At 39.1% G+C, this 15,714-nt stretch overlaps 1 protein-coding gene across 7 annotated transcripts in view; it reads right to left on the reverse strand.

Annotated features, from left to right (window-relative positions):
• LOC105487966 (WD repeat domain 19) overlaps positions 1 to 15,714 on the reverse strand; it is a 93,725-nt gene that overhangs the window by 76,692 nt on the left and 1,319 nt on the right. For 6 of the 7 annotated variants that reach the window (XR_011621350.1, XM_071093721.1, XM_071093720.1 and 3 more), the window contains exons 2-6: positions 13,359 to 13,450; positions 12,589 to 12,654; positions 9,840 to 9,965; positions 4,941 to 5,056; positions 339 to 454 (exon numbers count right to left, since the gene is read on the reverse strand). Coding sequence is in view for 5 of the 7 variants with exons in the window: in XM_071093721.1 (XP_070949822.1) it covers positions 339 to 454; positions 4,941 to 5,056; positions 9,840 to 9,965; positions 12,589 to 12,654; positions 13,359 to 13,450 (516 nt within the window). In the remaining 2 variants the exon portion in view is untranslated. Of the gene's footprint in view, positions 1 to 338; positions 455 to 4,940; positions 5,057 to 9,839; positions 9,966 to 12,588; positions 12,655 to 13,358; positions 13,451 to 15,714 lie in introns of those variants that run through there. The other variant, XM_071093724.1, reaches the window with a different exon arrangement.

A 15,714-nucleotide genomic window follows, 5' to 3' on the forward strand; every position in this document is an offset into this window, starting at 1 on the left:
TCAAGATCTACCAGTTGTTAACATTTGTATTATAAATATACACATATAAAAAAGAGTTACTTCACAAATACACTGACTAGAACCACAGAGCTGATAATCCACGCTACTAACAAAGGGAAATATACAAAGGAGGATATTTGGATAACATATTCATATCAAAGAAAAGCGTTCTGACACATAAATAGAAAGGTTTTTGAAGTTATTGTGTATACACACACACACATATATATACCTCACATATAGATTTTTAAAAATTGTAAAGATTAGTTTGATAGACAAACTATTTATGTGGGGTGAAAGCTTGAATATATCAGACCAAAGAGATGTTACTGTATTACCTGTCTTATCGTGTCACCTTCCTGATTACTAACTGTAATCATTTTATCTTCACCACCTAAAGCAAGCAGATTTTCTGTATTCCAACATCCACAAGTGATTCTCTTAGTATGTTTTCCTGAAAAAGAGATGATTTTTGTACAGACATGTGGATTTCTCAAAGAAAAAAATCTCTGATGCCAATCTGAATATACCAAGAGATTAAACAGACAAGAATTTAGAATTTCATCAAAGCAGTTAGTGTCTAAGCAAACTTATTTAAAACAGTTTATTACCAAGGTATCAATCAAAATAATGGTATATAAAGGCATTACTGTTTTCGAAATTTTTATCTGGATATAAGCACACGGGCCCTAATGTAAAAAGATATTCTGCTCCTTGACAAGATTTCTTTGCCTATCATATAACCAAACCTGCAAAGATAGTGTCTTTTTTTCTTTTTTGAGACAGGTTCTGGCTCTGTCATCCAGGCTAGAGTGCAGCAGTGTGATCTCAGCTCACTGCAACCTCTGCTTCCCAGGCTCAAGTCATCCTCCCAACTCAGACTCCCAAGTAGCTGGGACTATAGGCACATGCCACCACACCCAGCTAATTCTTTTTCTTTTTTTTCTTTTTTAAGATGGAGTCTTGCTGTCTTGCCCAGGCTGGAGTACAGTGGTGCGATCTTGGCTCATTGAAACCTTCGGCTCCCAGGTTCAAGCAATTCTTCTGCCTCAGCCTGTCAAGTAGCTGGGACTACAGGTGTGCCACCAAACCTGACTAATTTTTATATTTTTAGTAGGGACACGGTTTCACCATGTTGGCCAAGCTGGTCTTGAACTCCTGATCTCAGGTGATCTGCCTGCCTTGGCCTCCCAAAGTGCTGGGACTACAGGCATGAGCCACCACACCTGGCCATTTTTGTATTTTTTGTAGAGACGTGGTTTCATTTTGTTGCCCAAGTTGGTCTCCAACTCCTGAGCTCAAGTGATCCACCCACCTTGGCCTCCCAGAGTGCTGGGATTACAGGTGCGAGCCACCATGCCTGGCTCCAAAGTTAATGTCTTAAGAGACGTAAATTCCAAAGCAGTGAAGTTAACTTTACTCATACTCAGCTTCATGGTTGGGTATACCTTTGACGTAAGCAGATTTAACATTCAGTTTAACTGTTCATATATAACTAAAAGAGGCCAGGCACAGTGGCTCATGCCTATAATCCCAGAGCTTTGGGAAGTTGAGGTGGGAGGATTGTATGAGCCCAGGAGTTCAAGACCAGCCTAGGCAACACAGTGAGACTTCATCTCTACAAAAATTAAAGAAAAAAAATTAGCCAGGACTGCCGGCACACGCCTGTAGTTCCAGCTACTCGGGAAGCTGAGGTGGGAGGATCACTTGAGCCTAGGAGATTGAGGCTGCAGTGAGCCGTAATCCCACCACTGCCCTCTGGCCTGGGTGACACAGCAAGACCTTACCTCTCAAAAAAACAAAAACAGTAACAACTAAAAGATATATAATAATATATGATAACACTGATGTACCTGTTAAGAACTGTGTAACTAAGCTAATGAGTAATATCAAATAGCCACTAACTATCAGGAAGTTTTTCATTGAGCTTTCCAGTCAGTGCAAAAATTACATTTTTGGTGGGGGGGGGAATCACATACTTGACACTATGGGCATTTCTGAAGGTCTTGGGATAGATAAATCCTCAAGAGTCCCAAGGATAATTCTACTAATGAGAAGAACAGTTAAGTGTATAGATTCTGGAGCCAGACTGCCTAGCTTTGAGTCTTAGCTCCACTACCTACTGAAAAAACCTTGGGTAAGTTACTTAACCTTTTTTTTTTTTTTTTTTTTTGAGATGGAGTCTTACTGTGTTTCCCAGGCTGGAGTGTAGTGGTATAATCTTCTCAGCTCACTGCAACTTCTGCCTCCTGGGTTCAAGCAATTCTCCTGCCTTAGCCTCCCAAGTAGCTGGGATTACAGGAGCCCACTACCACTCCTGGTTAATTTTTTTGTATTTTTTGTAGAGATGGCGTTTCACCATGTTGGCCAGGCAGGTTTTGAACTCCTGACCTCAAGTGACCCGCCTGCCTCGGCCTTCCAAAATGCTGGAATTACAGGGATGAGCCACCATGCCTAGCCAACCTTTCTATTCCTTACTCACTTCATCCATAAATTGGGAATAATAGTATGACCTCTCATAGGGTTGAGATTCAATTGAATTAAAGCACTGACCAAAGTGCAAGGCACATATGAAATGAAATGCTATCAAAGTGTCAGCTATTTTAGCTGTTACTAAAAGCAGAGACCACATTCATTTCATTCTTCGTACCCTCATAGAACCTAATACAGTACCTATGCAGAAAGCAGGTATTAAATGAATGGTTAAGTGAGTAGACCCTGAGGCAGCAGTTTGCCTGGTGTGTTAAGAGGCTCAGGAAGGACAGTGTGGTTGGAGCAGACAAATGAGGAGGGAAGAACATGAGATGAGGTCAGAGGGGCTGCAAAGGCCAGATTATGGAAAATTTGTTCTGGCCATTTTAAGGCCTTTCGCTTTGATTCTGGGTGAGACGGAAACCACTGAAGAGTTCTGAGCACAGGGCTCATTCTGGCCTCTGGGTTGAGAAGATTCTAGAGTGGGGCAAGAGTTGAAGTGGAGAGGCCAGTAAAGAGGGGACTGCAGAAATTAAGGTAGAAAATGTTTGAGACCACACCATGGTGGCAGCAGTAGAGATGGTGAGACAGGCTGGATTCTGGAGATATTTGGAGGTTGAGTCTATAAGATTTTCTGACAAATTAGATATGGAGAGTACGAGAAAGAAAAGAGTCAAGGGTGGCCCTAAACCTTAGCCTAAAGATTTGGAAGAATGAAATGTCAACAATAGTGGAAGGAAAAGCTGTGAGTCAAGAAGGTTTTGGAGATACTAAATTTGAAGTGTATATTTAGACACCTCATTGAAAATGTTGAGTAAGCAGTTGGAGGTATGAGTCTACAGTGTGGAAAAGATACAAATTTGGGAGTTTTCAGGATATAGACAGTATTTCATATCAGGAGACCAGAGCACAAAAGTGAAGGAAATATTCAGGGAAGAGATTGGGGCTACAGAGATTTTGCGGATCATAGATTAAGGGACTTGGGTGTTATAAAGGAACTGGGTGTCCAAAGAAATAGGTATTAGGAAGGGGAAAAGACTATACAAAGACAAGTAGGAAGATGCTAAAGATATCTTTCTATACCCAAGAAAGGGAGAAGAAAATATCTTCTTCCTCCTCCTCCTTATATACCTCAAAGCCCTTTTGCTTTCAGTGCTCAGATATCAAGTTAGTCTTAACACCAATAATAACAGTTAATAGACAAACTAATTTAAAGTTGATATTTGTAACTTAAAAAATTTTATTTAACTTTTCAAATAGTTCAATGACATTACTGTTTAGCTGTAGCACCAAAAATTAATGTTAACATTAAAGAGATACATATATGTAAAAATAATTCGAAATGATTGTCTTGAATGGAAGAGCACTTTCTGAAGTATCTGGGGGTGCCACTATCTCCAGAGTGTAATTCCTTTATTAGCAGTAAGTTATACTTTTCCTGGCCACCTGGATGCACTTAAGCCCACTATGTTCTACCATTCATTACAATGATATTACAATAATTGACAAGAATAGATGGTTCTTCTTGGGTATTCAGAGGGCAGATGCCAAGTGGCCAGAGGTTGGGGGAATCAAAGAGCTGAAACAAGAAGGTCAAACAAGGAACACATAAAAACACCCTCCGGCTGCATAGCCTGAGGCAAATGGAACTCATAGTCCACATCAAGATTTAACTAGGCTTTGGAGAGGGTGAGGGGGTCAGAATTAGAAATCTTGATATATTCTATCCAAGCAGTAAATTTTTTTTTTTTTTTTTGAGATGAAATCTCACTCTGTCACCTAGGCTGGAGTGCAGTGGCGTGATCTTGACTCACTCCAACCTCCGCTCTCCGAGTTCAAGCGATTCTCCTGCCTCAACCTCTTGAGTAGCTGGGACTACAGGTGCCTGCCACTGCGCCTGGCTAATTTTTTTGTATTTTTAGTAGAGACGGGGTTTCACCATCTTGGCCAGGCTGGTCTTGAACTCCTGACCTTGTGATCCACCTACCTTGGCCTCCCAAAGTGCTGGGATTACAGGCGTGAGCCACCATGCCCAGACCCAAGCAGTAAATGTTTTAATCTGCGTACTGTGTGGAGTAAAATTACCACATATTATAATGCAACTAAATTAACTAAAATTAACAAAAATAGCACATATTATCAATATGTGTTCATATGTATATGAGCTATTCCTTGTCCAGAGGTAGAGTCTGGGTGAGAAAGGACAAATGGAAGCCATGCTGTTAATGTCCTGATGCCAAAGGCACAGCCTGACTTTAACTCAATCTATTCTATGTACCCTGGGAAGTTATCAGTAAGCAGTGAAGAGGGATCTTCATGTTTAGCTAAATGTAAGACTTTGGGGGGACATGGGGAGGGGGTTCGTACTGCAAAATTTCCCTTGCAAGATCAGGGAAACCCAAGGCAGCAGAATTTACATTTAGGTAAAGCATCTCAAATATTTAGCAGTGTTTCCAGCTATCACCTACCAAGGACAGGAATCTTTCGAGATGTCTGACGATTATAAATAAGCAAATTTCCTTTAACAGTTCCAACAGCCAGGAAACTTCCAACTTTTGACCAAAGAAGGAAAGACATTTGATCCCTGTAACATTAAGACACAAATTACTAAACAATTCACAATCATAACCTCTAAACAGTCCTTTAAAAAAGTACTCCATGGATAACTTTAACATCTACTTAGAAGCCAAAGTACAAAATACAACTTAATGCTTCAGGACAAAGATTAAACGCTAAAGACATTTTGGAGATGCTATAGGATGATCTTAGGGTCAGTTAGACTCAAAATACAAAAGTATAATGAATGTAGACTTTAATTCTGTTATGATAAACCTCAAAATTCATGAGATGACCTATGATGAGATATTTATTAATTTGTCTATTAAAGATAGTTTTACCTCTAAATGTAATTACAAAAATATTAATGGATGGTGAAACCTCATGCTTTAAAAAAGTGGCATCCAATAACATAATATATTAAATGGTAAAAATCAATGGGAATTCGTAACTTTAAAAAGGATATATTTTTTCTAGCTCCATCACTATTAAGAGTAGCTCAAAAGCAGGCAGTAAACACTTTTGCCCACCACCAGTTCTGACATGCATTCTAGGATTCACGAGGTTGAAGTGTTATACAGTTCCCTACTAAGGGGATGCAGAACTTCTTGGAGTGTACCTCTTTCCATATATTGAGAAAAGAAATTACAATGGGTCAAGAACAGTGGTTCTCAAGATTTGAAATCAGAACCAGCAGCATCATTTAGGAACTTGTGAGAAATGTCAGTTCTCAGATCCCAGCCCAGACATACTAATGGAGGAATTCTGAAAGTGGCACCCAGCTCCCTGTGTTTTCATAAGCCCTCCAGGGGATTCTGATGCAGCTAAATTTTGAGCACCGCTGACAGACCATGGTATGGTTTTCAGAAAGCAGCACTGCTTCCAAGAATGTTGAGGGCAGTGATAAAAGGACAAAATAGTAAGTTTAAAGAGGTTTCCTCTGGCAAAATTAGGAGAACTTGAGGATTAAACATTACATACTTATTTAATACAAGTTGAGTTTGTGAAACATCGTAAAATCATGATGTCACTTGGAAGAGAAAAAAATAAAGTATGTGGAAAAATTAGTTGTAATAATAGAAGCATATAATAAAATGTTTAGTTAAAAAATTAATTTTAGGCCGGGCACAGTGATTCACGCCTGTAATCCCAGCACTTTGGGAGGCCAAGGTGGACAGATCACAAGGTCAGGAGTTTGAGACCAGCCTGGCCAATGTGGTAAAACCTGTATCTACTGAAAATACAAAAATTAGCTGGGTGTGGTGGCATGCACCTGTAGTTCCAGCTACTAGGTAGGCTTAGGCAGAAGAATCGCTTGAACCCGGGAGGCAGAGGCTGCAGTGAGCCGAGATTGTGCCACTGCACTCTAGCCTGGGCAACAGAGCGAGACTCTGTCTCAAAAAAAAAGAAAAAAAAATTAATTTTAGCAAGTAAGGGAGTAGTAACATACCAGGCTGCTAGGTTCTTCTATTAAGTAGCTATTTTACAAAAGATAAATATGCATTTTAATCTTTCTTTCCTCGTTTTAAGTAGGTGCCATAGCTACAATAATGTGCCTCTCAGATTTCCCTTTGTCTGCAGAAAGTGTAACTGGCCACAAGCCCCAACTGCTAGGCTTTGGAATCCATCACCTCAATGAACTGGGCTGTGCTTTCTCATGGGCTGCTCCCAGACAATGACTGAGTGAGGGAGGGATAACTGCTGGGCCCATTCCCGGGCAGAACTCCTTTGACAGGTAACTTTTGCCCAAAGACTCCCCACAGACCTAGCTGAACTTTCTTAATTAGAACTCTACTACAATTTAATGGGCTGGGCACGGCGGCTCACGCATGTAATCCCAGCACTTTGGGAGGCTGAGGTGGGCAGATCATCCGAGGTCAGGAGTTTGAGACCAGCCTGGCCAACATGGTGAAACCCCATCTCTACTAAAAATACAAAAATTAGCTGGGCATGGTCATGGGCACCTATAGTCCCAGCTACTTGGGAGGCTGAGGCAGGAGAATTGCTTTGACCCAGGAGGTGGAGGTTGCAGTGAGCCGAGATCGTGCCACTGTACTCCAGCCTGGGTGACAGAGGGAGACTCCGATCCAAAACAAAAAAAAACCCCAAAAAACCAAAACTGTGCTACAATTTAAGATGCTTCTTCCCAACCTTACTTCTTTCCCTCTCTCATTTATAAGGGTCAGACACGCACTGAGGTCTGACAGTTCTTCCAATCTCTTCTCCTAACCTCTCTAAGTTCCCTCACAGGCATTTCCTGTAAGAAATCTCTTACACATTTAATCCTGTCTTAGAGAGACTCCTTCAAAGAAAATATGAATAAAAATAATTCTGCATGAGCTAAAAATAGTATCAGAGAAAAGAACTGTATAACAAGAACAAGATCTGATCAGCAAAAGTGATCATATATAATAAGATAAATATAACATTAGTCTATTCAATAGTTTATCAGCACTGACAGTTACACAACAACCAACTAGAAAGAAAGTGTTAAATAATGTGTTCTAAGAAGATCAAGTAATCAAATGTCCTCAAAAGAAGAGCTAACTGAACAGACTCCATCCCTCTTAGGAGATAAGGTCTGTAGAAAGTCTTGCAAATTACAATATGATACTAAAGCATATGTAAATTTCCAATAATGCCATTGGATCAGGACAACATATAACAATCACATGTATCTCTGGCCAAGCAAAATTTAAAGAATATATCATCCTAGGGAAATGTACAGGTTACAAAAAATTGCAACCTATGTATAAGGCATGGGCTTAAAAGAATTTTACTAACATGACAACTGAAGGTCAATTTAAAAAGACACTGAGTAGGATACCTAGTACTCAGGTCCAAATTGCCTTGGGAGAAGCAACCATGTTCTGTGATCCATCTAAGAATGAATTGGTTGATGAAGCAGATGTTACATATAGGGTTTTCTGTGGAAAGAAATGGCTATATCCCAGTCACATAATTAAATGACTACTTCTGTTAGGTCTAGGCAGGAGCAGAGTAAATACTGCTATAATCCTAAAAGAGTATAAAAGCATATATAGCAAAAATAAATGAATTCAGCTCATTGAATTAATGTAATATTTTTAGTTAAGTGGCACCACAGTAAGTTTTGTGATAATTACATTTGGATAGGTTTTGGGTACTATTTAAGGTGTCTGAAGTGCTCAAAAGATTCACTTCAGATAAATTTTATAAACGGAACCTAAATTGATTAAAAGCTTTTATCTACTAAGGAATAACTGAACCTAGAGGAAGCAAGGTGGCCATGTACAACAGGACCTTCTTAAATAAAAATACTTAAGAAAAATTGATATTCAAAGTTTTGTTTAATAACTAGCTAGTATAACAGATTGGCCTTTGAATAGAGAACAAACAATAGTGGGTATGCTTTTGTATATACAAAAGTTCTTTAGACTTTAATTATAAACATCAACAGTAAAGCAACCTTAATTTTATTTTAATGACAATTACGATAACATCTACCATTTACTTGGGTCTTAATTTTATGCCTTGCCATGACATACATTTAAACATCACAACAATCCTAAGATGAAGTGGAGAAACAGACACTCTGGGAAGATAGAGAGCTGAAGGCAGAGATAGACCAGTTAGAAACACCAGGGGATTAATTATGCACTTTTCTCTGAGTGAGAACATGGCCTTACTGTTGCTGAATTTGGCTCAAGAACCAGTACTTGAAGTTTATTAAACACTCCCTTGAATGGAAGCACAGAGAGTGTATATAAAATCTTTCTGAAAAGTGATGTAAACCCAGAGTGTAAGAGGACAGAGCAAGAACTGAAGGTTCTTAGACTCAGAAAGACTTTACATTGGTAGACAGTATCTTCTGCAGCTACTTGCCTCAACAGTCACTCTGGAGGGTCAACGGCACTGCACTCCCTAGGTTATAGCTGATGCTGCTCTACATGACTGCCTTGCTTCCTCTGGGTTCAGTTATTCCTTAGTAAATAACTTGAAAACTTATAGTCTGGTCTAATAGCATGTATATGATCTCTTCCTCCCCACCTGAGGGGTACATGAAGCCATGAAACATGCTATACCCATGTCATAGAGATGAAGAAACTGAGGCTTGGAGAGGGGTTAAGCAACTTGTCCAAGGTCAAAATGGCAAAGTTTTAGCTGGAAATGCTGACAAGTTTTTCTTGTCCATATCGGAAACTGGTTTCTATTTTAGCAGATATCTGTCATTTATTCTGTCTGCCCAAGGTGTTTTTCCATTTGGGAACTGCCCTGCCCTTCACCCTTCCTTTCACTTGGTGGGAGTACCAATCCATGGCCCTGCCTACTCCATTCAGAGACCTTTTGAGGAACTGAATGGGCTCTGGTGATGTCAAGGCACATGCTCTTTTCTCTGGCATGGCTTGCTGTGAAGAATGATACACACTGGTAGCTACCAGTAGTCGTGGATGAGAATCTGATTTAGAATGAAGTCAATATAGAGAAAAGAGGAGCTGAGAGGTGGAGAAAAAGTCTTGATTGCACCATTATAACTCCTAGATCCAGCCATGCCTATGGTCAAGCCCATCTCTGGATTTTCCCATATATATTTTGTCTCATCTCTGCACTTCTTAGTCTGTTCCACTGAAAGCAACTTTTTAAGAAGCTCTTTATATTTCACAGTTATAACAATTTCATTCTAATTGGGTAACAATAATAAAATAATCATTTTCTAAGAAAATAACTCATTGAGGAATCTTAAAATGAAAGTAGAAAAGAATTGTTAGCACCAAACCTACAAATATTCATGTTTCTAAGTGAAGCTTTAAAAAATAAAAAAGTTATCTTACCTCATGCCATTATCTAACTGGCTAGTCTTATTTGTGTTGGCATCCCAAAGATAAATGCAGCTAGATTTCTCAGCAATCACTGCTAGGACATCTCCATCTTTATCCCAATCCATGGCAACACAGTTACTTTTTAAAAAGAGAGCAAAATATCACTATACATTTTTTTAAAGTAAAATCACTGTGATTTTTGTCTATAACAAGATTATTCAATCTATTTTGAACAGATAATAAACTCTCTAAAGTGAGAAATACAACTCACTATTCACTGCATGGGTGATATTAACTTCAATTTTTTGCTGTGGTTGAGGGGATGGTAAAATTAAAAATTTTACTTTTAATACCATTTTCATATACTACATTAAATATAATCATACTTAAGTTAGCAGATTTTCTTAAATCCTATAAAGAACCCTGCCTTTTGATAAAACAAACTCATCAAGCACTTTTACAAATGAATCACATCTGGAATCGAGACATAATTTGTATGATCAACTTTTAAAAGATCATTTTAGATTGACAGAGAGGAAAAGAAGGTATTCATAAGAAACAAAGTGGCTGGGCACAGTGGCTCACGCTTGTAATCCCAGCACTTTGGGAGGCTGAGGCAGGCGGATCATCTGAGGTCAGGAGTTCGAGACCAGCCTGACCAACATGGAGAAACCCCATCTCTATTAAAAAATACAAAAATTAGCTGGGCATGGTGGTGCATGCCTGTAATCCCAGCTACTTGGGAGGCTGAGGCAGGAGAATCGCTTGAACCCAGGAGGCAGAGGTTGCAGTGGACCAAGATCGCGCCACTGAACTGCAGCCTGAGTACCATGGCAAGATCCCATCTCTACCAAAAAAAAGAAAAAAAAAGGGGGGCTGGGCATGGTGGCATGTACATGCTACTCAGCTACTCAGGAGGCTGAAGTGGGAGGATTACTTGAGCCCAGGAGGTCAAGGCTGCAGTGAGCCATGTTTGTGCCACTGCACTCCAGCTTGGGAGATACAGTGAGACCCTGTTTCAAAAAAAGAAAAGAAGCAAAATTATAGCTAAATTGAGTGATTGGGTAGATATAGGATTGTAAAAAAGGGAAAGATTGATTCTAAAGTGGTGAATAAGAAATATTATTTTCCCTTTTTTTTTTTTTTTTTGAGACAAGGTCTGGCTCTGTTGCCCAGGCTGGAGTGCAGTGGTGCGATTATACTTGGCTATAACCTCGCACTCCTGGGCTCAAGTGATTATAGTTCACGATAACCTCAAATTCCAGAGCTTAAGTGATCCTCTGCCTCAGTCTCCTAAAGTACTGGGATTACAGGTGTGAGCCCCTGTGCCTGGTCATTATTTTCATTTTATATCTTGATGGAAAATAAGGAGAGTAATTTGATTAAGGTAACAACATAGTTATAAATAGGAAATGGTCTATTATTCCAATTATTGACAAAATCATCTGCTAATTAAAGATTATATATTTAACAGCATTTTCCTTATCTGGGGATCCTCTGTCAGTCAAATTCCACTATTATGAATATAGCAAAACAATCCAGAAGAAATGAGGTCATCATGTAACAGAAATAGATGTCACAGAGATCACACAATAAAGCTCACGCAATTTACTCAAAGACAACTTTTACTGAGCCTTCTTTCATTTCACATATAATTACAGCTTCTTTGACCTGCTTCCAGGAATATAGAAACCAGAAGCTACAATTAAGAGAGTTAATGGAAAATGCCAAAATGATGGCATTAGGTGGGTGGGGCAGGGCAAGAGGTAGGAAAGGCTGTTAGAGACCGAGAGAAATAAAACCTGATTTTCAAAAATGGTCAATAAACTACAGAAAGAAACATGAATTTTAAAAGCACAGCACCATAAGTCAGTTTAGGTGAGGGACTCTACACACACATATATATATATATATATATATATTTTTTTTTTTTTTTTTTTTTTTTTTTTTGAGACAGAGTCTCATTCTGTCACCCAGGCTGAAGTGCAGTAGTGCAATCTTGGCTCACTGCAACCTCCACCTCCCGGGTTCAAGCAATTCTCCTGCCTTAGCCTCCAAAGTAGCCGGGACTACAGGCGCCCGCCACCACACCCAGCTACTTTTTTGTACTTTCAGTAGAGGCGGGGTTTCACCGTGTTAGCCAGGATGGTCTCGATTTCCTGACCTCATGATCCACCTGCCTCGGCCTCCCAAAGTGCTGGGATTACAGGCATGAGCCACCACACAGAGCCTTTATACATCTTAATAACCACTGAGACCATCAGCAAAATAACTAATACAGGTAGTGATTACACTGAATCATTAAAAATGCTTCAATTATGCTTAATATAATGTAGAATGATTTCCTGAAAATGGATAAAGCCTTTATCCTTTACAAAGTTATGTGGAAAGTAAGTATTTTCCAACAATTTATTAGAGATGGAAAACTAAAGTAGACACAGGTTTATCTTATCTGCCTATACATACACTAAGACTTGTTTATAATTTAAAAGAATTCTTTCGTGTGGACTCAATTGTTTCACATGGTCTGATTTATGATCCTGTCTTAAGGCTTCTCTGTGAGTATATGGGTGTTTATATATAGAAACTCTAATTCATATATCTCTACATATTTCATAACTACTTATGGCTAAAAAAACAAATCCCTTTGCAAACAGAAGAAGCGAAAGATTCTATTTGATTATAATTTTAAGGCAGTATTTTTTTAATGTTTTAGGTAACAAAGCTTGACAGGTTTTTAAAAATCTACTTCTGTACTTACCCAGGTAAGTTAATTTCACTTCTTTTTTGACCATGGCGATCAAAGATTTTCACAATATAATCAGCTCTGAAAGCAATCAGAATATAAAGGTATGATATACTTTTTTTTTTTTTTTTTGAGACAGAGTCTCCCTCTGTTGCCCAGGCTGGAGTGCAGTTGTGCGATCTCAGCTCACTGCAACCTCCACCTTCCAGGTTCAAGCAATTCTCCTGCCTCGGCCTCCCAAGTAGCTGGGATTACAGATGCCTGCCACCACACCTGGCTAATTTTTGTATTTTTGTAGAGATGGCATTTCACCGTGTTGGCCAGGCTGGTCTCAAACTCCTGGTCTCAAGTAATCCGCCTACCTTGGCCTCCCAAATTGTTGGGATTATAGGCATGAGCCACTGCACCCGGCCTAAATGTTTCTTTTATTTATCTATATATATGTAAAGCTGCCATCCAAGTAATTTCAGTGTTTTCTCCTGAAAGTTTCATAATTTGTATATAAAAAGTGTTTACCAGGGAAAAGGTTCTATGAACTTTGATGTTAACGGAGATAAATATATTCCTTTTCCTACCATACAATTGTTACACAAAAATTTTTACTGAGGCCAGGTTCACTTGAACCTGGGAGGTGGAGGTTGCAGCAAGCTGAGATCGTGCTGCTGCAGTCCATCCTGGGCAACAAAGCTAGACTCCGTCTAAAAAACAAAAAAAACTTTTACTGAGTAGATGGTGTGGTTACATGGGCATACAACCACTGCTTAAAACATTCATCGGTTTCTTACCCTGTTACTGCAAGGTAGTTTCCGGATGTTTTTTGCCAGGCAAACTGTATTGGTGCGCCAAGCCAAGTCTTTTCTAGCAGTGAGAAAATACGCTAAAAATGAAACACAATTTTTAATATTTTCAAAACATACAATCCAGTGTTGATCAGAAAAGATATCAAAACATGGTCATGAAAACAATAGGATTCAGGATGGTGAGGATTATTTTAGAGCTTATCTAGAAGTTAACAACAAAGCAAACAAACCAAAATCAACCAACCAACCAAACATATGCAACTACGTGGTAAATTACAGATCTTAAGATATAGGAGAGCTTTTATTATAAATTTTTTTGGCTTTTTAATGCTTCTGAATGTTAATTTTATAAAAATGTGTCATTTTAGTGTTTTGTAGATGTTAAAGATTAAAATAATTGAAGCCTGAATTCAGTTAATTATCTGTGGCACGGATTCCTGGTGATTAAACACAAAAACTGCTATCTTAAACATGATAAAAATACACAATGTCTTTACTCCTTTCAACATTATTTTCTTCTATTAGTTTCATTGGTATATTTACATCATCATTAAGTGTTTAACTTGGCTACTGGGTGAATAGTGTTATCAACTGAAAAGTCTTTCTTTTCCTTGAAACAATTTAGAAACGTGATGTCCAAGATGGAGGCTACAAACCACATGTAGCTATTGAGGACTTGGAATATAAGTAATCCCCACCTAGCCGTGCTGTAAATATAAAACGTATATCAGATTTCAACGACTGAAACAAGAATATAAACTATCTCATTGTTAATTTTTATATTGATTACATGTTGAAATAACATTTTTTGATATACTGGGTAAGATAAAATACATTATTAAAATAAATTTTACCTGTTTTCTTAAAGAATTTTTAATGGTCAATAAAAATATGAAATTACATTGGCTCTCATTACATTTATATTAGACAGTGTTGATCTAGAACATTTAGGAATATGAGTTTGGGTGAAAAAATTTGGATTTCAATATTAGGTTAAATTATAGATTAAAACAATGATGCCCATATCTAGGCATATGAAGTTTAGATATTATTACAGGGGACTTAGTCTGTGCAGCAACACAAAACTCTTACAATCCTCAAAATTAAACACAGCCTGGCCAACATGGCGAAACTTCGTCTCTACTAAAAATACAAAAAATTAGCTGGGCATGGTGGCGTGCGCCTGTAATCCTAGCTACTTGGGAGGCTGAGGCACGAGAATCCCTTGAAACCAGGAGGCAGAGGTTGCAGTGAGCAGAGATGGCGCCACTGTACTCCAGCCTGGGTGACAGAGCGAGACTCCATCTCAAAATAAATAAATAACCAACCAAACACAAAGCAATGAGGTTTTTTATTTTTATTTTTATTTTAGACGGTGTCTTGCTCTGTTGAGGCTCTGGAGTGCAAGTGGGGCGATCTTGGCTCACTGCAACCTCCACCTCCTGGGTTCAAACGATTCTCCTGCCTCAGCCTCCTGAATAGCTGGGATTACAAGCACATGCCACCATGCCCGGCTAATTTTTTAAATATTTTTGGTAGAGACGGGGTTTCACCATGTTGGCCAGGCTGATGTAGAACTCCTGACCTCAAGTGATCTACCTGCCTCAGCGTCCCAAAGTGCTGGGATTACAGGCGTGACCCACCACGCCCCGTCCCAATGAGCATTTTACATCTTTTTTTTTTTTTTTTTTGAGACGGAGTCTCGCTCTGTCGCCCAGGCTGGAGTGCAGTGGCCGCATCTCAGCTCACTGCAAGCTCCGCCTCCCGGGTCTATGCCATTCTCCTGCCTCAGCCTCCCGAGTAGCTGGGACTACAGGCGCCCGCCACCTCACCCGGCTAGTTTTTTGTATTTTTTAGTAGAGACGGGGTTTCACCGTATTTAGCCAGGCTGGTCTCGATCTCCTGACCTTGTGATCCGCCCGTCTCGGCCTCCCAAAGTGCTGGGATTACAGGCTTGAGCCACCGCACCCGGCCTCATTTTACATCTTAAAGAAGAAATTAACCTCTATTGAAAGTAGAAGTGGGCTATGATTATGGGACATAAAAGTTTTGTAGAGCATAAAGAAATTCATGAAGAAAGGATACTTAAAAGCATCTTACTTTTGCAATTTTGTGACCATTTCACCCTGGAACTCCTTCATGCAAGTGACAAGTCCTTAAACAGGAATTTCATTACCTTCTATGGCTGACTTGCCTCTAGCTGTGATCTCATATTATTTTTCTTCAGTGGAGCTCTATAGATGCCCCATATACCGTGCAGAGGAAAAAGTGCTAGTTTCACAACCAAAAAACCAAGATTTAAATTTTGTTTGTCGCTTATTAGCTGTAGGGCTTTAAGTAA

This window comes from Macaca nemestrina, chromosome 3 (genome assembly GCF_043159975.1).
Source record: "Macaca nemestrina isolate mMacNem1 chromosome 3, mMacNem.hap1, whole genome shotgun sequence".
In the NCBI taxonomy this organism is placed as follows: Eukaryota; Metazoa; Chordata; class Mammalia; order Primates; family Cercopithecidae; genus Macaca; species Macaca nemestrina.